Source organism: Galeopterus variegatus, unplaced genomic scaffold, assembly GCF_000696425.1.
Source record: "Galeopterus variegatus unplaced genomic scaffold, G_variegatus-3.0.2 Scaffold2899, whole genome shotgun sequence".
Classification (NCBI taxonomy): Eukaryota; Metazoa; Chordata; class Mammalia; order Dermoptera; family Cynocephalidae; genus Galeopterus; species Galeopterus variegatus.
Genome location: NW_007729010.1, coordinates 126,598 through 148,930, shown reverse-complemented (window position 1 = coordinate 148,930; position 22,333 = coordinate 126,598). Strand labels below are relative to the sequence as shown.

Below are 22,333 nucleotides of genomic sequence, written 5' to 3'. Positions count from 1 at the left end.
TCTTTGATTTACCTCTGGTCCTTGCAAGAGCTCGGAGAATTCAACTAGTTTCAAATATAAATCCAAAAGACACACTTCCAGGAAAAAAGCTGCCCTTTTATCAGCACTGCTTATCAGTCTTGTAATATTAGGGACTGCAGTGGAATCTAAATAAAGTCCTGTGAAACCTTTATTTACACCAAACACTTGCTCCAGCTGATTGACTTGAAGGCTGTGCTTGCATTTGATATAATCCAGAAGACAAGGAGAAAGAACAAATCGGTGGGAATAATGATAATAGCAGCAAACACTATTGACTGTTTCCATTACTGAGTGTCTGAATGCTGCATGTTCTAAATGCTTACAAGGATTACCTCTTGAGGTAGGCACGATTATTATTCTGATTTCAAAGGTGAGAACTTGAGATCTGGAGATGTTAAGCAGTTGCCCAGGGTCCCACGGTGACCCCTGTATTCAAGCCCAGGCAGTTTGGCTCCAGAGCCCGGATTCTTAAGACCAGCTTGGCCACCACCTGTGTGGCTGTGGACAAATTGCTTGCCCTTTCTGGTCTTTGTCTTCATGAATGCAAAACAAGTGGGTTAGACAGTAGAAAACTGGTAGCCTGTGCATCATATCCAGTCTGCATATATTATATGTTTGGTCCTCACAGTGTTTAAATTTTTTTTTTTTTAGTTAGATATCAGTATTGAAAACTGAGAAATTACACATGAAAAAGGTTTGGGTTCCATTGAAAAACTGGAGGATATGGCCACAGTAATTGCTATGGTTTAATACGTGTCCCCTCTAAAACTCATGTTGAAATTTAATTGCCATTGTAACAATATTAAGAGGTGGGACCTCTAAGAGGTGATAGTGCTGCTACAAAAGGGAAGGTTCCACACTCTTTTCCTCCTCTCACCCTTTGGCTTTTGCCATGTGATGACACAGCAAGGAGGCTCTGGTTACATGCTGACACCTTGATATAGGACTTCTGCCATTGTAACAATATTAAGAGGTGGGACCTCTAAGAGGTGATAGTGCTGCTACAAAAGGGCAGGTTCCGCACTCTTTTCCTCCTCTCACCCTTTGGCTTTTGCCATGTGATGACACAGCAAGGAGGCTCTGGTTACATGCTGACACCTTGATATAGGACTTTCCAGTCTCCAGAACTGTGAGCTAATACATTTCTGCTTATTACAAATCACCCAGTCTCGGGTACTCTGTTATAGCAGCACGAAACAGATTAAGACACTAGTCTACATTCTTGTCTGGTAAAAACCGGCTGGAGCTGAAGAACCACTGCCCATTCTGGAGAGTCACAAACTCTGCAGTTTGTCCTAGTCCCCAATATTGCTTGTTTTGTTACCTTAGTGTGTGCCCACCACAGGACCTTTGCACCTCCTGTTTGCTGTGCTTGGAAATCTCTTTCCCAGAGAGCTGCCCTTCTCATTCCTTTCTTTCAAGACTCAACTGAAATGCCACCTCTTGAAAGTAGCTTTCCTCAGCCTTTACATAAAATAATAAGTCTCTTCTGTCTTCCCCATGGCTCTCTGTATTCCCCTCACTCTGATTTATTTTTCTTTGTGGTACTTTACTACCACTTGCTATATTTGTTTATTGTTAGCAGGCAGAATAACCAAGTGGCTGAAAGATGCAAGTCTGGATCCACACTGCTATATTCAGATCCCAGGTCTTCAGCATATTAGCTGTTGTGACTTAGGCCAGTTGCTAAACTCTGCACCATCATCCTTCATCTATAGAATTGGAGCTACTTCTCGGGTTATTATGAAGTTAAGATGAATTGGAACAGTGCTTAGCACATATATTTGTAGTATTTCAGCATATTAGCTGTTGTGACTTAGGCCAGTTGCTAAACTCTGCACCATCATCCTTCATCTGTAGAATTGGAGCTACTTCTCACGTTATTATGAAGTTAAGATGAATTGGAACAGTGCTTAGCACATATATTTATAGTATCTGTCGAATGAACTAAGTCAACATCACTCATTTATGTTATCTGCCTGGCTCTGGAGGCAGTTTAGTTTGTGATACTGAGACCAGATGTTCTCCTTTTAGCTTTGGTGTCACAAAGTAGCTTGAGGATTTGCACTGACAGAATATCCTGAGCTTCAAACTTTCTAAAGTCAACTTCTTGTTGAGACTGTCTACCTAAGCAAAGATCTCTCGAATCTAGACAACTTAGTAAAAAAGCAAAAATAAACCCACACCTTCAGTATTTAGGAGGAAAAGTAAATTTTGAAAGGAGTAAGTCTGATATAAATGGTAGCTATTTTTCAGTCAAATTCTCTATCAAAGATCAACTTTTCCATTGAAATCAGATCCACATTTTATTTAGCCTATAATCTTATCCCTAAAAATGACATCAGGAAGACTTTCCTGAGATATTATGGGAGGTCCCAGATATATATACCTATATATTTAGATTATACATCCTCAGACATTCACATATATATTTAACAATTCAATATCTGTGACTAGTTACAGTGAGATTCTTTGGGATATAACTGAAGAGATGTAGGGAGTCTGGCTCCTCCAGTCCCAGCCCTAAAAAGAAGAGAAGTGATTGAGTTGGAAATTAAGAACTCAGGAAGTGTCCTTTCCTATCATATGGTCTAATCTGTTACTCCCTGTCTTTCCTCTACTGTAACCACAGGTGGTTTCTGAAGCATTTCACATACTCAACAAGAACTCATCAGTGATGCTTCTTTAGACATAAAATTCCCAACATGAGGTGTCACTATATTTTTCATAGGTATGGTCTAGATCTAGAATATGTAATGACCCAACACAAAAAAAACATATTTGGAAAAAATGTCTAAATCCATGGCTTAAATAATCATCTAGTCTGCTACTCAGATCTGAAACGGTTCTGTGCTCTTCAGTTTTAATTTGTTCCAGTGTTTCATTCTGTTTCTATAGAAATAAAAGTAGTTTCACCAAATCCTATACCAAGCACAGCAGATCTCTTCTGGGAGATCAAATGCCCTTGTGCTCGTCTTGACCTGCTCTGTTCCACTACACACCTTGCCTGATTTTATGCTGCTCAAGGGAAGCTTCTAGATGTCTGCAAAGGTGTCTGTTGAGGTAATACATGGAAGAAAGGCCTTCTTGGAAAGGCGCTACCAAGACAAGATCATATGAGATTTTGTGAAAGGGAGCAGGACAAAGAAGTGGCAAATAAATAATAATCGTTATCCAATTTTTCTCCTAAAAATGCCTGTAATCATTTGGACACAGTTCACTGAAGCAAACTTCAGCTTGCATATTGATTTCTGCCCCTAAGAAAGCTGAGGGCACTCCAAGTCACTTTATTCAATGGGCTTCATTCAGTTTTCTCATCTGTAAAATTAGGGGTTTGACTAGATGATCTCTAAGATCTCTTGCTGAGCTAACATTTTGCCTGGTTGCCAGAAATACTTTAGGTAGCTCCCAGCCTGTCAATTTTATTTCAGCACCAGCTTAAAAATGAGCTTGAAATCTAGTTAAAGGTTCACCCGTGGAACTCGTGTGCTTTCCAGGGACTCCTAAAGCTTTCTACATTTTTATTGTGTTTTCTTTACCTGTTCTAATGGGTATAACTAGAAGCTGGGAGAAAAAAAAATTTCTCTCTCTCTTTTTTTCCACTTTCTCCCTTGGTTTGGCTGAATCAATTGTGTCCACTTCACACCTACTTTTTCTTTGCTGTGATGATCAAGGTCAAGGTGGTCAGGCAGTGTTAGCCTGGGTCAGAACTCCAAAGTTGCAAAGGTATGTCTTCATTCTTGCTTTCTTCTCTCTCTTTTTTTAAAGTCTACTCTTCTCTCATTCATCATCCAACTTACCCATTCCCATGTCTCTTGTCATAGAAAAAACGGATCAGATAAAGTCTTTCACATTATTTCACACTAAGAGGTTAATGATTTAGGAGTTCAGGAAGTGAGATCTCCATTCTAATACAACCATAGTGAATGCATCCTTGGCTGGAAAAATAACGGTGACAATTTAGGCATGGTCCTCTAGAAGCCCATAGTCTGGGGATTCACAGCAAGTTAATTACAATTATCCAAGAGGATGAAAAGTACTTTTAAAAATCTGGTAAATAGAGGGAGCTCTGGACATCAGGGCTTCTAAGATCAGACCTGAAATATTAGTGGCTAGTTAATGATCTAAGAGGTGGGAGAACTGGGTAGAAGGAACAGATATGCAAAGGGTCAGAGAAAAATGGAGATACTAGATACTAGGAATTTCTCCTTTAATAAAAGAATAAATGTAGTCCCAGAGAGTTTAAATGATTTACCTAAAGTCACATAACCAGTAGAGGACCAAAATATGGTTTTCTATCTCTTTATGCTAAATATATGACCCTCCCAGAGGAGAGTGCTTTTAAAAGAGGACCCAGTGAAAATTCTGCAGATTAGTTCTTAGGGAATGTTTCTCTACTGGTGGAATACAAGTCACTGTGCCACGTGGATGAAGGAAAAATAGTCCACAGCAGGGAGGGTCTTCCAAGTCTTTCTCTAATCACATTATCCAAGGCTCTACCACTTACTGTCAGCTCCCATTCCAGCTCTGTCCTTACCTGCTACTTTCCAACGAGCCAATGTTCTTTCACCAGTGCCTGACAGTCCTGCCTATCTGCTACCCTCAATACCTCTGTACAAAAATGCCACAAGCTGGCAGCCTGCAGGCTTAATTCAGATTGCACAGCAGTTCTATTGGGCTTGCATCGCACTGCCTCAAATGTTGTTTAAAAGCAAAACAAAATGAAATTGGGTAAGTTGCCAACATTTCAAAGTTGGGAGATTTTACATAATAATCCACTGTGCATCTTTTGAAACATTAAGATATCTGGGCCATTGTGCCCATTTCTTCACAAGGCAACAGAGGCAGTAAGTAAGTAGCAGCTGGTATGTTTTGATAATAGCACACACTCTCCAGTTGGCTATAGCTTCCACCCAGCCACCTTCTGCCATTTATTGTTATCTAATGGGCACGTCTTTTCAACTCTTTCGTGTACTCTAGGGTAGATGAAAGACCATTTCACAAAACTCCTGAAAATTGTGACTGCCAAGCTCTCCAACTTGAAAAAATTTTGAAATCATAGGCTTGCTTTTATAATCTTCCTCTTACCATGAAAACTATGGGACAGTTTATTAAAGTTGACTTGCAAAATTGCAAGAACCATATTTCTTCTGAAGGATTACTACAAAACCACTGGAGGTCAGAGCATTATCAACATAGCTCAATGATTATGGTTTCTTAAAAGCTTTTCTTAAGTCATTTCCTCATAACATTCTAGGGCTAGAAAGGAAACAAAATGCCATATAATTTAAATGCCCACAGTAAATGTCCTTTTCTAACATCTTACTAGGTGGTGATTCAGCTACTGCTTGATTATTTCCAGCAGTGAAGAACCCTTCATCTCTCTTCAACTAAGTCCGTTTTCAAAGAGCTTTGGCTACTAGAAAGTACAACTATTATGGATTGAATTGTGCTCCCCCCTCCCCAAAGTTTAATGTGTTGGAGGCTTACTCCCCACTGTGACAATGTTAAAAGGGTGGGAAATCCTATTATAGTAATTGAAAGATGGTAGTGAATAGATTAATCCATCTGATGGTTTAACAGTGGTTGTGGGTGTGGTTCTGAGGGCTTTAAAAGGAGAGCACGGGAGAACTTTCTTTTCTGTGCTCTGCCATGTGAGACCCCAGTGTTGCTATAAAGCCACCAGAAAAGAAGACCCTCACCAACTGTGTTCCCTGGTCTTTGAACTTCCCAGTCTCTGAAACTATAAGCAATAAATTTCTTTTTCATACAAATTACCCAGTTCCAGGTATTTTGTTATAAGCAATAGAGATGGATTAATACAAAAACTTCACCAGAATTTATCTCCATATAGGGCCGGCCCCCGGTGGCGCCTTGCTACAGTGCGCCGCTTGGGAAGCGCGGAAGCGCTCCCACCGAGGGTTCGGATCCCACATACAGACCGGCCACTCACAAAAAAGGAAAAAAAAAAAAAAAAAAAAAAAGAATTTATCTCCATATAGCTTTCACTCATTGGCCATAGTTTTATTCCTTGGAAACTTGAGTAACATTCTACTCGTCATTCCTTATAATAGCCCTTCAGGTATTTGAAGAGTTATCATGTTTCTGAGGCTTTTTTATTCAGCTAAATATCATCCTCAGTTCTTTCATTCATTCCTCAGGTTGTATGAGTCAGCCTCCTGGTCACATTCTCAGTGTGTGCTCTGGTCTACAAAACTGGCCATCATCAATTCCCTTTCTCCCTGCACACATATGCCACTCCTCACATCAAGGGGAAGAATCTATTTCCCTCCCTTTGAATCTGAGCTGGCCTCACAGTAGCCAGTTTCCTCCTGAGCTTTTAAAAGGACTGGCAGCTTCTGCTTTCTCCATCATTGAAGTCAGCAACCATGTAAGAAGTTTGACTATCATACTGTGAGCTCACCATAGTGAGAGGAAGCCCAAGTTATCCATAAACAGAGAGTGATCCCCTGGCCAGCTTCCAGCTTTTCCAACCATTTTAAGTGAGAAGCCAGAAATGTGTGAAAAAGTATCTTAGTCATTCCAGCCCTTGAAATGGCGCGTTTTGGCCCAGTCCAGACTGCTGAGTAATCAAAAATGATACATTGTTGTTGTTTAGGCCCCTAGTTTTGGAGTGGTTTGCTAGGCAACAATATTTTAAGTGAGAAGCCAGAAATGTGTGAAAAAGTATCTTAGTCATTCCAGCCCTTGAAATGGCCCGTTTTGGCCCAGTCCAGACTGCTGAGTAATCAAAAATGATACATTGTTGTTGTTTAGGCCCCTAGTTTTGGAGTGGTTTGCTAGGCAACAATACGTAGCTGAAAAGCTTGTCCAAGATGTTTATAATTCCTTTTAATTGTGGCAACAAGGCCACATACATTTTCTTTTCATAATGGCAAGCCAACATTTATGGGATCAGGAAAACAAATTCTCTAAAAAATTCTCACTTTTTCTCTATATAAATCTTCCTAATTATAGAAACAGATGAACAAAAATGATTAACCATTAGTAATATTGAGACGTTACTATTGTTGATCAAAAAAATACAACTAAGACAAGAAACAAAACTAAGCTGACAGTAGAAATGTTTAAAAAAAAAAGTGTTTCTTCAGGATTTCTTGGGGACCCAACCCCAGGGCCTTTAACATTTCTGATTGATGCTGCCTAAGCCTAAAATTTAGGTGATTATCTAAATCCTTGCCAGTTGCCATGGACTATTTATAAAACTCAGATCAAACCACTTTGGGGACAGAGTTCTAAAAAGGCTGAGAGAACATCATCAGGGAAAGTGAGAAAATGGATCGTATGATTCATGTAAGGAGACTGTCCTTACTATCAGCCTGATTAGGTGCTTTTGCAAAAAAGAAATTACCCACTTTGTATCCTTTTACTTCTGACTCATTATCCAAGGCCTTCACTTGATCCCAATTCAGGATAATTTTGGAGTCCGATGAATTCCATATGATGTTTCCGGGGGGTTGACTTGGTGCTATAAAAAATTAAGATATAGGAAGTCACAGATTATTAAATCTCAATGGATTCAGAGGAATATCTCTGTACTAGAATTCGAGAGTGGAGGCAATTTGATGGGCTATTGCACTAATATGTGTCTTCAAGGTCACTAAAATCTGATGAGATACAGCATTGCAAATGGAAAAAGTTTCAGTTGGTCGCCTAACATTTATAGCTAAAGGAAGTAACCCTTCCCGGTGAGGAGAAAAACATTTGTCTTTCTGTCCTCTGGAGCAATGAATTTTGCATGGTATTCCATAAGGTTCAGTTAAAATGCTAAGGCAAATCTGAATCCATGTAATGATACCAATTAGCATGCAAATGATCATTGGGAGGTGGGGACGGGGAATGAACTTGGGATATATTTGATGAATCCCCAAAATATTTCTGAGTGAGTTTGTTCTTACGTGGCTTTCTGGTTGTCACATTGACCGTGGCACTGGACGGGCCTGTCCCAGCGGAATTATATGCCTTGACAGCTAAGTGATACAGTGCACTGCCTTTTAAATTGGTGATTTTTGTCGATGTCTGATTTCCGACGGTTCGTATTTTTCTAGCATTTTCTTCCTTGTCTTCATGTCTCCAATATTTAACCTGGGAAAAAGAAAGACCTTGGAAATCATATCCACTGGGGATATTTCCAATGTCATCAAGTAATAATTTTTTAATGCAGATTCTTATGATGGAGATAATTTTCTATACCAATTCATGAGCAGAGTGTTCACAACAAAGAACTCTGTATGTTCTGAAAAATTATCCACAGTAAGAAGGGCCCCTTTTTGTTCTTAGCTTCTGAGTGAGATGGTAAATTGCCACCACCATTTTTGGTTATTTCTTCCTTTTTCCCCACCTTTGCTTAGAGCTCCAGTAATCCTGGATATATCAGAAGTCAAAGCTCATTTTGCCAACCATTGCTTTAATGCTGAAACTTGCATACATTTTGGAAAATGCCTCTAGAGTGTAACACAGAGAAAGGGTAGTCTCACAGCTGAACATTCAATGTTTCCAATAATGCTTGGCTAGAACCAGGCCTAAAACAAATGCCTCTAAATGGGAATGTGGGTCTTCTCCCATCACAGTGTGTCTTGGAGGCTTCATGGCAGGGTATGGACACTTTTCCAGACCCAAGGTACATATCCCTTGTATACCTCATAACCTTGTATCCGTCCTCTATTCTTCTCCAGCGGGGAGGCCCAGAAAACTTCAATGTCTGTGGCAGAAAGACTTCTGGCAAAGATGCTGGCTGGTGGTTTGGTGGGTTCTGCAGATGAATATGGAAAAAGTTATTAGTCTATCAGCTGTATCAGGACCAGCTTCTAGATATTGTTATAAGGTGCAAAGAGTCCATTGTTATACATTTGTCTTTAATGACTGTGAGCTAAACCCTCATTTTACAAAGAAGCCATGATTAGCAGCTGGGGTTGGGGTGGGGGGGTGGGGGGTGTAGACTTGTCCAAAGTACTTGGGTTCTAAATTTGAGGGTAAGTGGAAGAGAAGTAACCAAGGACTACTTAAGTTTAAGCACCAAGTTTTCAGTCTGCAACTCCCTTAACATAACTTCTTCTTAATTAGCATTTTTCATTGGTAACAGTCCTAGTCACTGGATTATGAAAATGAGAAAAGCAAAAAAGACAGTTAACTGTCTTGACTAAGATTGAGAATAACTGGGTGACAGTTCAGTTTCACACTGCAATCTGGATGCTCTCGAACAAGTAATTTACACTCTCTGGGCCTCAGCATCGTAAGCTGCAAAGGAGAGGCTGGATCAAATGTTTCCCAAATTTCATTGCCAGATTTTTGCCAGACTTGTGTACCTTTTGTATATGTTAATATTTTCTTTTCAATAGTCTTTCTAAAGAAAAACCTAATTTAGCCATATCGTAAGCAATAACAGTCATGAAATCTTGGGCTCAATTTGATAGCTATATTTTTACTAATGCAATTCAAATCAATACATAATTATTAAATATCTTTAAAAGTTCATCTCGTATCATTTAAAATCAACTTGTGCTCTCCTTCTGGAATGCACATCACACTGCAAGAAATGTCAGACAAGAAGACCTCTAAGGTTTTTTTCTATCCATAAAAATATAAGATTTTATTTTTGTATCAACTATTCAGCATTTATTAAGGGTCTGTGTATCATATATGGACATTGGTGACATATAAGTGAAAAACAAATGGCCCATCCTCAGGAAACATGTCTTAGTGAGAACATAAAACTAAAACTCAAAATTTATAAAACACTGGGGTGAGAATTACAACAGAGGAATTGTTAAAAAATTAGGTGAAAGAGAAGAGCTTATTCAATTCAGCTGCCTGGGGAAATCAGAGAAGGACCTGGTCGTGAAGATGAGGCTTGTGAATTCACAAGGTGAGCAAGATGGGGAACAAGAGCAAGTGAAGTGTATGCAAAGGCTGAAGCTTGTTTGGACAAGTGTGAATCCTTTGGTCTGAGTGGAGCATGGAGCATGCAGGAAGGGGTGGAGGCACCTGAGGCAGGCAGAGTCAGGGACTAGATCATAGAGGGCAGCTCAGTGTAAGGCGATGATTTCTTTATTTAGGGGGAGGAATTTATTGCATCTTCACTGACTCCAAATCAATGACTCTACTTTCAGATGTTTTTATATGGTCTCATTCCGAACATCATCTTTAAAACAATAGGGATGAACTCCAGTGGTGATGAAGACTGTGAGAGGCAACCTGAGATCAAGGATAGCACAGAAGTGGGAATAGTGTGTGAGAAGCATTAAACATAATGACAATGTGGATGACCATGAGCGTAATCACACTATCACACTGCTTCGTGACTTACTCTTTTCTTTAATAAGTTAGAATAAATTTTAAATACAATATGATTTATAAAAATACTAGTGGTAAGAGGAATTGCAAGTTATATGATGATATTTACTTAAAGGCATAAAATAAAATGTAATTCTTTGGAAAATAATGATAACAGATAGATACGAAAATCTTACGAGGTCCTTGCAATTTTGGTCCTTAGCAATGGCATTAATAATGGATAGCCATGTGAATTTATACACAGTGGAGATGCTGTTTTATCAAGAAATTGTTGGTGGATAATGAACCAAATTTTTTATATTATACTCTTCTCAAATTAGGATATGCCTTCAATTTATGTGTTCAGTGCTAAATTAATTGTACATCCTAAAATCAAAAACATTTGAGAATTGAAGAAATATCAATTATCTGGACTGCATAAACCATACCTTCTTCTGCAGAATACACCACTGTGGTGGGGCTGAAAGGGCCTTCTCCTTTATTGTTGAAGACGCCCACTTTAACCTCAAACGGAGAGAAGGGACGCACACTCTCGTTCCTGAACACATATCTGGAGGCGTCAGCTGAGGCCAGCACCGTCAGCATCCAGATCATTTTGCCATAGGGCCGGAAGGCCACCACGTAACCAAAGCCTCTACCATTCTGTAATTCCTCGGGGACCGTCTGGGAAAGGAGGAAGGAGGTCTTCAGAAGTCACAGTAGTTTGATTCAAATGCTAAAATTGTCCCCCATCCCAACATTCTTGCCTACGTTTTTGCCTGCCTATCTTATTTTGGGTTTTGTCAAGAGGTTTTAAAACTTAGGGCTTGCTGTCAGTCTACTTAGGTATCCATGAGGTATTGGAAATGATGTCAGGGTTAAAAAACAGAGTGAAAATCTACAGCACAGAGCCTGGCTCCTCAACGGAGCAGACCCAGTGCTGAAATAGTTGGAAATGACTGTGAAAGAACTGGACAGTTGATCTACTAAAAACCAACATTTCCAACACGTACCATCTACTACTAATCTTCCTCCAGTGCTAAATAGACAAAAGACCTCATGGAAGAGTAGACCACCGTGGCTCCGGCAAGACCTTCCCTCTTCAAATGAAGAGTTCAGCTGGAGGGGAGAGTGATTTCTGTCACTGCTGGGGCTCTGGGCAAATAGAAGATTTTAATTTCTGGGGCTGTTGTCTAGAATCTTTCAAAAACATGAAGAACCTTTTCTGAAGTTCCCACCTCCTCTCTCAAAATCAATCATTAATAAATTGGGACTAACCTTCCTCCAGGTTGTTTAAAAAAATACCACATAAAAGAGGGCTCCAGCAGCAGCAGAGCCAATTGCCAGGAAATCGTGCTGGTACACTGTATCTATTGCTGGCAGATATTTTAAATCAATTAGCCATGCAGCAATTCAGGAAGAAAAGAATAACTGGTTTGCTCTGAACCAGCCTCCTTTAAGTTCTTTTTTTTTTTTTTACTTGTGTCATCTTCCCTTTCATGATTGTTTTTTCTGGGACGAACTGAATTAAAACTTGCCTCAACAACTGATGGGCAAGCACTCTTTTCCTGCTAGCCGTTAGCTATGTGAGAGGGAGTCTTTGCACTCAAATGGATTTTAGCTGTTAAGCACAGAGGAGGACCCTTCCCAGCTATGTTTAACATGGAAGAAAATAATAAGATAGGCTAGATGAATGGATGTTCCTTTCGTTCCATGATTCATTTACCTCCCAGGTTATAACCAGCTCTGATTTGCTGCCTCCACCACCACTGACGTTAGCTGGCGTGACTTCGGGGACTGCACAGGAGACAAAAAACAAGTTATGTCAGGTGGCAAAGGCAAATGAGAGCCAGGAAGGTTGCCTGGCTATGGTGACTCGCTTTCAACAAACACTCTGATGCATATGCCTTTGTCTTCTGAGATCAGAAACAGTGTCATCAGGGGGCCCACAGCATCAACTCAAGGAAGTGAAATGCACCAAGGAAATTGCTATTAGTTACCTGTGTCCCGTTCAACAAGGTCCACATGTTATCTGACATGTGTGACCAATGGTTCAGCTCCATTCCTAGAGGACAAAGGGTTCCAGGGAGGAGGAAAGGACTGAGGGTCTGGTCTAATGCTTGGCGAGGCATTTATTAACCATGTGGTGGTACACAGAGGAAAGACAGCACACTGCCCATGCAGAGCTTACAATCTAGTAGGAGGGCACGGGCAGCCCATTACAGAGCATTGTTGACAACACACGAGTACGGTGCAGACAGAATGGAGAGGCGCAGTGGTGTTCTGGAGAAGCAGGATGCTCAGAGCAGGGTTGGGCTAATGGCCTCTTGGAGGAAGGTGAGTTTTGAGCTGGGAGTTGAAGGAAGTGGTGGACATAGGTTGACCCCTGGCTCACTGTGCTTAACCTCTTTGATCCCCAGTTTTCTCTGTAAAAGAGGGGAAATTATGCAATTATGCTAGCTTCCTCCTCAGGATCACTGAGAGGAATTAATTAAATCACAGTTTTGGAGGGGGGAAGGAAAACATGGGATTAGCTATATTATCATCATGTAACTGAAAGACTCCAGACAGGGTTTTCAAACGTCTGACTGGGGTATGTAGCTGGTGACTGGGTATGACCCCTTGGTTAACGGCAATGAAATAAATCTAGAGGGATTTTTTTTTTTTTTTTTTTAGTAGGGCCAGTGTTCCTGTTAGCTTGGGGACCTTGCTATAATTCCCTCAACCAACATTTGGACTCTCCACAGCTGGGAACTCTACAAAGTCCACACACATAGGCCTCCCACTTCACATGAGAGATGTACAACATACCCAGATGAATTTATGTCAATCTCTCCCTGTGCTCATTCAAGCTGTATACACACAGCACCGTACTAAATTGCTGACTGGTCTTGTAACCCCTTGGTCAACGGCAATGAAATAAATCTAGAGGTTTTTTTTTTTTTTTTTTTAGTAGGGCCAGTGTTCCTGTTAGCTTGGGGACCTTGCTATAATTCCCTCAACCAACATTTGGACTCTCCACAGCTGGGAACTCTACAAAGTCCACACACATAGGCCTCCCACTTCACATGAGAGATGTACAACATACCCAGATGAATTTATGTCAATCTCTCCCTGTGCTCATTCAAGCTGTATACACACAGCACCGTACTAAATTGCTGACTGGTCTTGTATAAGTCAGCAGGATGTTCTGAATCTTAGCTTCTGGGAATGGTTTACATCCTAAGAAATCTTAGTGAACAATTCTGAAGAAAGTATTCTTGGCCATTAGCGATTTCTATGAGATGATTTCATTTGAAATGTGGGTTGTATATTTTTAAAAAATATCCTGTTTGGAGAATCTTGGTGACAAACAAACCAGTGAAGAAAGATTTTGCTCTTGAGGGAACTAAGCACAGTGTGTTTCTTGCTATAGAAGTGGACCCAAGGAAGAGAACCTAACTCTTGCTTGAAAGTCACTGCCTGTTAAGCTAAGCTTCTCCTGGCCTGATTTCTGATCATTATAATCATTTAAGGGGAAGGGTGTGCTAATATAGAGCCTCATTAGGGCTGAAGAGCAGGAAGAATTCAAAGCCTTTCCCTAAAAAACCTTAGCTGTTGGTACAGACTGTCTGTATCCCTGGTGCTACTCACGGGCCTCTTCTGTCCTCCGTTTCTCTGAGGGCCGACTGGGTTCCCCAATCCCGATCACGTTGGCTGCAACTGTGCGGAATTCATATTCAACCCAAGGATTCAAACCCACCACGGTCGCGGTGAATGTCTTCCCATCGATGAGTTCTGGGACTGAAAGACATCAAAAGGCGGGGATGTTTCACAGGATTCCCAGAAAACAAATGCAGAGTCTGTATTAGGAAGATAGGAACTTCCATCCACCATCATCACGATTGCATTCAGGCATTGCAGGTGGTCTGATAGTAGCTGCACAAATAGCTGTTACAGTGAATAATCTCAGAACTCTATGCTAAACTAATAAACTCAAATCAGACAGCAGCAGATGATATCCTAAAACATACAACGTCCTCAAGGCCCAAAGCTACTTGACGGTAATCACTGTTGTCACCTAACATGTTTCTGAGCATTTACTTATGTAGTGCCAGGCACATCGTTTAATTCTGATGACTATCCTACGAGTAAGGTAAAACTGTTGTATTCATTCTTAAACAATTCTTACTGTACCCGTTTAACAGAAGACAAAAGCGTAATGGGCAGAATCAGGACTGGAATTCATCTCCTATAGATTTTTCTCATCTTTCCTTCCTAAATCACTCTTGTGATTCAGTAGGAAGTCAGTGATTATAGCAAGAACATGGAAACCCATTTTTGAGGTCTGATAAGCTAAAATGAAAAAAACTGATGTTAAAATCAGCACAATTCATATGAATTGCATAAAACAGGTATACCACTCCATTTATTTCTATTTCAAAACATCACAGCCAGACAGCCAACCCTTGGGGACTAGAAGAGTGTGTATCTTGCTTGTAAGAACTACTTATTCATCCAATTTTTCCTCAAATGAAATCTAAATTAAAAAAGAGTCAATTTGGAGGTATTGACAGAGGTGGAGCTGGTATAAGAACTGTTTAAGTCCCCAAAGAGAAATGATTATACAACTTTTTTGAAAATAGGAAGTGCTGTATAAATAAAGAAAAGGAGGAGGATAAAAATACTGCAGCTAACAATGGTTAGGAAAAAAACCAACTAGAATTGTAAAACTGGTGGGAAAAAACCCCCAAAAACTCATGCCTCTTTCTCCCCAAATTTTTCTATCTGAAAAAATGGGCCACAGGAGGCTCCCTAAAGCCCTTAGTTATGGTTTTTTTGAGAGCAGTGTAGAAAATTTCCAAACACTGTGATTGTAGACTAGCATAATCCACTGCTTCCCAAAGTGCACCAAAGTGGTACACAGGAAATTTTAGATAACACACAGATTGCTGCATTTTATTTTCATAACTAATGTATTTTTAAATGTGTGTTAAGAAAAATATATATATATAACCAGCACAACAGACTTATTATTTTACAGATATTATTGCTTAGCACGAGTTAAAAACAAATGTGAGTTAGATAAAGAAAAATAGTAAATAAATGATAGTATAGTTGGCTGAGGTCTGAGAGACATTGCCATAATATATCATTTGGAGCTGTGTCTGAGTGATAGCTTAGATGCCCTTTGGCTTCTGCCACAGTGCTTTGTCTGTTGAGTATGGCAAGTTCCAGAAGTCCCTGAGAGACACTAGCACCAAGCATCTGATATGGTACCTGTATTGACTGCTTGCCAGCCTACAGAGAATGGAGTCCTGGCTTGAATGACATACATGGTGATGGGGCTGTGGTTGTCGGGTCCGGGTCTCCAGGAGAGCTGAGCAGTGGTGTCTGTGATTTCATCTATGGTCACAGCTTCTGGGGGACCTGGGGAACCTGGGAAAGAGCAAGACCCTTAGAATTAGAGAGTGTGTTCAAATGTCCAAGTAAATGATCCACTAACTTGGGATGTTGACTCAATCAATCATTTATTTACCCACTCACAGATTCATTACTTGTCAAATCTTTTTTTTTTTTTTTCCCTGAAGATGAGAAACCATGTCAGACACAGAAGTCCTGGCCATAGGGGCCAGCTGGTTTCTTTCTGGAAAAATTCTCTACAGTTTTACTTCTCCACAGTAGAAGTCGGGACAGTTCCCTTTGGATGGGACTGACTTGGAGCTCTTGGGAAGGGAAAGAGGTGTTCTTGAAACCAAAGGTACAACCCCAGGCTTTCCTCCTCTTTCCCAAAGGCTGGAGAAAGTGCAGCTCAACACTGCCAGTGGGGAAAGGCCAAACTGAGGCTTCTGCCGAGGCAATCACCCCCCCACCCCCATTACTCCTGTGACCCAAATCTGCTCTCCTAACCTTTCCTGTTTTCTTAGCTGGGAATGGTAGAGGGCCTGCACCTGGTCTCTCAGGATTCAGAAGTCTCCTGGCAAGGTCATGCCACATCAAAATCCTTTTTGAATACCTACTAGGTCCCCAGAACTCTGCTGGGCTCTGAAACTAGAGACATGAATGAGATATGGCCCCTTCCTTCTAGGGACCTACAGTATAATCAGAAAAACTAATAGGTAAAGAATTACAATAGAATATTTGTTTTCATGTTAAAGGAGAATACTGGGGTACCATAAGAGCTCAAATTCATTAATTCATTCACCATATCTTTAGCGGTTCCTACCATGGGTCAGGTACTGTTAATCCGGAGATACAACAGTGGCAAAAGACGGATATCACTCCTGATTTCATGAAGATTACTAGTTGCTGGAAATGGTTATTTCTACTACTGAGGATGGAAATTTGAGTGGAAATGGCTTTAAAACTTTGGGGGTCACAGTGTTGCTCTGCATGTCTGCTGCATCATCATTCCCAACACTCCCCTCACACCCCACACACTTCGGTGCAAGGGAACCACTGTGAAAATGGCCAGAGCTCAGGACTCATCAGGCTCTTCCTTCTTCAAAGCAATTTCAAAATTGGGCTGCAGTCTAAAAACCCTCATTTGTAGTTTCTGCAAGTCATACCTGTATTTTTCTACTTATCCTCCCGATGTTCACTGTTTCTGTCCATGTTCTTAAACCATTGAAAAGGGAGGAAACCAGATGTAAATGAAGGCTTGTAAGTTATAAAGGAACAGAGGGATGGAAAGCAGTTGGCAGTCAAAGACAAAATATCAACACAGCCACAGCAAAGACTCCAAGCAATCCTAGTTTGCAACATGAAAATTTCTTACCAGGCAGTTAAATGCTTTTTTAACAAGGCACAATTAACCACCTCAGGAGAGAAACTGATTGTGAGGGGGACATAATGACAAACCTCATATCCATTAGACAGGCATAAGGAGATATTCCTCGGAGGGATTTGCTAATCCCCAGCACAGCAATCAAATGTACTGCCAAAATACCATGGGACCATGTCACAGGGATAGGGAGTGGGGCGGGGGTGGGGGGAAGAGACCTCCCACAGAGTGGTGGCAAGAAGTTAATGGCAATTTCCCAAAGCTGAGACTTTGTCCTAGGATTCACTCCACCCTTTATGTGATGCCCTAAGTTCTCTTTTCATTTTTTAAAAATCATTTTTATAGACCCACAGGTGGGACTAAATTTATCTTCTCCCTCCCACTCCTGAATGAAATGTCTGGAAATCTGTATGTGGGAACTGATTAATTTTCCATGTTGACATTTCAGCATGTCAATCTAATGCCACCTTAGATAGGGCTAAGGTAACCTTTGTTCTTTGGGACCCTTATTAACCAGATAAAGTCCAGAAGACAATAGAATCTTCTTTTTTTCTCACCAGCTTTCTCCTGCTAGCACCCCCATCCTTTTTTTCTTTATAGATGCTGCTTTGATGGCCTTTAAAATCTAAGTACCACAAATAGAAAAGTATTTTCCTCAGAACTCCTCCAAAAATTAAATCTATGGGAGTATGTGAGCCCGTTGTTGACCGCTGTGTAAGAAGGAAATGAGGGGCAGAATGAATTTGGCCATTGGAGAGAAGATGGTTCTTTCATGGGTTTGTTTGTTCCTTTTTATCTTCCTGCTATCCACACCCACGAATGTGTAGATGTGACCTTACAGTATGTTAACCAACTTTGTTTTAGGGAAGTTGGGTCCCTCTTTCAAAACAGCAAAATGTGCAAATTTTTGTCCTCTGAACAAAATGATAACATGGTCAGGGGCCCATAGAAGTTTTCATCACAGGCAATGGCAGAGGGAATATCGGTTTGACACCAGTGTCTGTTTCTCACTCAGGGAAGGGTGACCTTTCTAGCAGCCATTTCAGTGCTATAGGTTAAATCTGAGCACGTAGCAGAGACTCACAGGAGCCAGAGCCAAGACTCAAAGCTATTCTAGTTTCAAATATGAAAATCTCTTCCAGGGCAGTAAAATACATTTCTGCCTGCCCTCTGTAACGTGCAGGAAAGCTGCCAGGGCAGAGCAGGAATAGATAAAATGAAAGATTATGGCTTTAAATGGCATATTAATTTATTGGCCTTATTAACTGATTAGACTAGATTTTCTTTCAGACTGCGTTTGCAAATTCCTCTTGGTATTTAATGTTATTTTCTGTGAAATGAAGTATACAATATCATTTAAGAACTTCAAGTAGTACTGATTTAAATATTTATTAGTCTAATTTATTGGTGTTTAAACTGCTGATCTGAACATTATCCTAATTAAATAGAGGATAAATTTTCAACAACAGAATTTTTTTTGTCCCTAAGGGAAGAGGAGACCAGCTCTGGTGTATTTTAAAATGGAAATAAACATGTTTCCATAAGTTATTCTGTGAGTAAATGTACTTCGGTTGAAAGTTTGTTCTTATCTTGCCCTTATCTGCACCGCTAGTGAAAGATTTTTTTTAGGCAATTTCAAGGGGAACCAAAGCAGACATGATGTAAATGCTATTTTTCTCTAACCTCTCTTGACAATGAGTTTAAGTTGCTAACTCCCACACATTTTCCCCCTCACTTTATGCCTAGGGGATGTAGCAACACTTTTTGTTGCTTCCAATAATACCTTATTCCCTGTGCACTCAGATTCACCCTGCCACCAGGTTTGATATCTTGAATTTTTATTTTCTTGCACTCAAAGTTCTGCAATGGGTTCAGACAGCTGGCCAAAGATGCCTCAACACCAGCAGTTGGGGATTCTGATGAAGAAGATGCTAGCCAGTACATTAATGTGATGTTCTGGGTGGTTTCACTTTTAATACTTTAGAAAACCCCCGAGCATGCATAGGTTTGATTCTGGTATGTACAAAGGCTCACAGAGATTTTAAATTTCATTTAAAAATATCTCTTTAAAGTCCATTTATAGTTCCTTTACAAATTGGATGAGGCTTGGTGTGTCGTTCAGCCAGGGTGGTCATAGCTATCAGGTCCAAGTTAGGTCATTTTGGAAGTACTCAGGGGAATCTCACAAATGTTTATCTTTGCATCAACTCTCAGCTTATTTACTACATTTCAGGCAGTCAGAAGGTGTTGTCCTCCAAAGCTATATTTTAGGAACTAGACAGCACTATTAACTTTAAGGAAAAAAAAAGGAAACCAGGGAGAACCTGATGATGATTTTACTTAAATCACTGTTATACCAGTGGCCTAAAATACTAATTTGGTTTAGCCCAGATAAAACATAAAAAGACACAGTTTGATCCATCTTCAACTATTTGCTTTTGTTCATGTAAAGTTATTCTAGAAGGTCATATCAACTCCAACGGTCATAATTGGGGCACTTGCAGGAGTTATTTTCAATATAAAGGAACTGGATTTGCTCAGTGCACTTTCTGATAATCCTCTATGAGAAATACATGCACATTAAGCTTCTGTGGACTGTTAACCACTGTTTATAATGTTCAGCTTCTGCCTGAGTTTTTCCTGTAATTCTAAATCGCTGGGGTTTTCAGAACTCTGTGCTAGAGTAGATATCACAAGAATATTTTAAGGACAATAAATAAATAAATAAATCCAGTACCTCTTACAATCAGATCTGCAGCAGCAGAGAGCCTGTCCACACTTGTCTGGACCATGCAGACATATTTCCCAGCATGCTTCAGTTGGATGTTTCGGATCATCAAATCACCAGCTGAATCCTGCTGATAAAGTAGGGGAAAGTGGCTACAATTACTTTTTAATGAGCTTTAAATACCATTATCACATGAAGGACACTATGACTAATGGATTTATTTTACACTGGCTGATGAAAACATTAGTGATGCAAGCCATGGCCTATTAAAAATATGTGAGCCTGCCTGAGAGATAAGCACACCAACGTCTTCAGAACACACCTTTGACAGGACCTCAGGTGTCTGGGTTCTCTGGAACTCTGCAGCAGTTTGCCACACATGTTGGAAGCACTTAAACTTGCATAAGGTGGCACTTGAGCTAGTTTTTTGGGGTTTTTTATATATGCCCTCAGCCTACAGCCTTCGCTGGCATTCCAATACTTTAGAACTCTATCTTTGGAAAGGGAAAGCAAGTCAACATTTGGAGGCATCTGCATTGCACTGTACAACCCTGCCTTATAGCCAGCATTTTGATTGCTCCCAGGTTTGAATGAAAGATTATGAGGACCAGACTCTCTAAGGAAATTTTGCATCATCTAGTGTGGAATGGTGCTAATTTGTTTTCCAAATGCCAAGTGCACACTTGATTAGCAGATGAATAGGACTAATTACATCCTGGTATGGATATATATGTGCCCCAGAAATATTTCTACACCTTTCAGCAGCATAGTACTTTTAATAAATATGAGGAGATGCCTCCACAGGCTATCATCAAGGCAGCATTTTAACTGAAAAACACTACTATACCTTGGAGTTTGGTTTCATAGCCCTGTTAATCAAAAGCTTGAGCAAGAGACCACCCTATGGGCCAGGTTCAGAAAGCTACACTTCTTTTTAAATCCCCAACAGATGACAAGATAATTTAGGGTATATTGGCTCCCTAGTCTTTGCATTTCAAACTATAGAAGAGAAAGTTGACATAGACCCTTGTGTTGCTATTTCTCCAAATCACAATAATAATGGACGATGCTTCTTGGTATTTAATATACATCAGGCACCTTCCAAGTGCTGTACTGATATTAACTCACTAAGGGCTCACTTATCCTATGAGGCAGGTACACTTGTTATCCTTACTTTATAGATGAGGAAACCAGCACAAAGAGTTAGGTGCCTTGTCTAAAGTCACTCAGCTAGTAAATGGCGGGCCAGGATATGCAGCCACATAGTCAGCTCCAGCACCTGTTCTTAATGATAATGCTATCCTACCATCCAGAAAGACTTTATCCTCATGCATAATTCATGTGTGTTTGGTTTCCTTTCTTTTTTCAGTATGACACATCACATTCATATTTACCAAGGACAATGGAAGAGATGGGACCACCAGTTATAAATAGGATTAGAGGAAAGGTAAAAGTGTGTAGTGAAGGGAGAGCTGCACTTTCACTACTCAGTTGTCTTGGGCTGATCCCTGTTGTGTGATTTCATTCAAGTCTCCTAATGTCTCTCAGACTTAGTTTATTGACCTTTGAAAGGACACATTGCCTACTGTGCTAGGTCGTGAGAATCAAATGAGATTGTATGCATGCGTATGTGAAATCCTTCTGAAAACTGTAAAGCACAGAGTAGATTTAAACTGTTGTTATCGATGGTCATGATTAATTTTTCCTGTGAAATAATCATGTCAAAGACATTAAATCTAATTCAAGAAGAGCTGTGATATTTTTAATCAAAAAGCTCATTTATTTATAACATAGGCTAGATGAGGAAACCAGCACAAAGAGTTAGGTGCCTTGTCTAAAGTCACTCAGCTAGTAAATGGTGGGCCAGGATATGCAGCCACATAGTCAGCTCCAGCACCTGTTCTTAATGATAATGCTATCTTACCATCCAGAAAGACTTTATCCTCATGCAAAATTCATGTGTGTTTGGTTTCCTTTCTTTTTTCAGTATGACACATCACATTCATATTTACAAGGACAATGGAAGAGATGGGACCACCAGTTATAAATAGGATATTTTTATTTTCTTGCACTCAAAGTTCTGCAATGGGTTCAGACAGCTGGCCAAAGATGCCTCAACACCAGCAGTTGGGGATTCTGATGAAGAAGATGCTAGCCAGTACATTAATGTGATGTTCTGGGTGGTTTCACTTTTAATACTTTAGAAAACCCCCGAGCATGCATAGGTTTGATTCTGGTATGTACAAAGGCTCACAGAGATTTTAAATTTCATTTAAAAATATCTCTTTAAAGTCCATTTATAGTTCCTTTACAAATTGGATGAGGCTTGGTGTGTCGTTCAGCCAGGGTGGTCATAGCTATCAGGTCCAAGTTAGGTCATTTTGGAAGTACTCAGGGGAATCTCACAAATGTTTATCTTTGCATCAACTCTCAGCTTATTTACTACATTTCAGGCAGTCAGAAGGTGTTGTCCTCCAAAGCTATATTTTAGGAACTAGACAGCACTATTAACTTTAAGGAAAAAAAAA

At 40.2% G+C, this 22,333-nt stretch overlaps 1 protein-coding gene across 2 annotated transcripts in view; it reads right to left on the bottom strand.

Moving 5' to 3' along the window:
• The window catches only part of CNTN4 (contactin 4), a 141,228-nt gene that overhangs the window by 5,315 nt on the left and 113,580 nt on the right, over positions 1 to 22,333 (bottom strand). The window contains exons 4-11 of one of the 2 annotated variants that reach the window (XM_008583385.1): positions 19,815 to 19,932; positions 15,574 to 15,732; positions 13,948 to 14,097; positions 12,041 to 12,111; positions 10,764 to 10,998; positions 8,682 to 8,794; positions 7,941 to 8,127; positions 7,398 to 7,510 (exon numbers count right to left, since the gene is read on the bottom strand). In XM_008583385.1, coding sequence (XP_008581607.1) covers positions 7,398 to 7,510; positions 7,941 to 8,127; positions 8,682 to 8,794; positions 10,764 to 10,998; positions 12,041 to 12,111; positions 13,948 to 14,097; positions 15,574 to 15,732; positions 19,815 to 19,932 — 1,146 coding nt within the window. Of the gene's footprint in view, positions 1 to 7,397; positions 7,511 to 7,940; positions 8,128 to 8,681; positions 8,795 to 10,763; positions 10,999 to 12,040; positions 12,112 to 13,947; positions 14,098 to 15,573; positions 15,733 to 19,814; positions 19,936 to 22,333 lie in introns of both variants that reach the window. The other variant, XM_008583384.1, reaches the window with a different exon arrangement.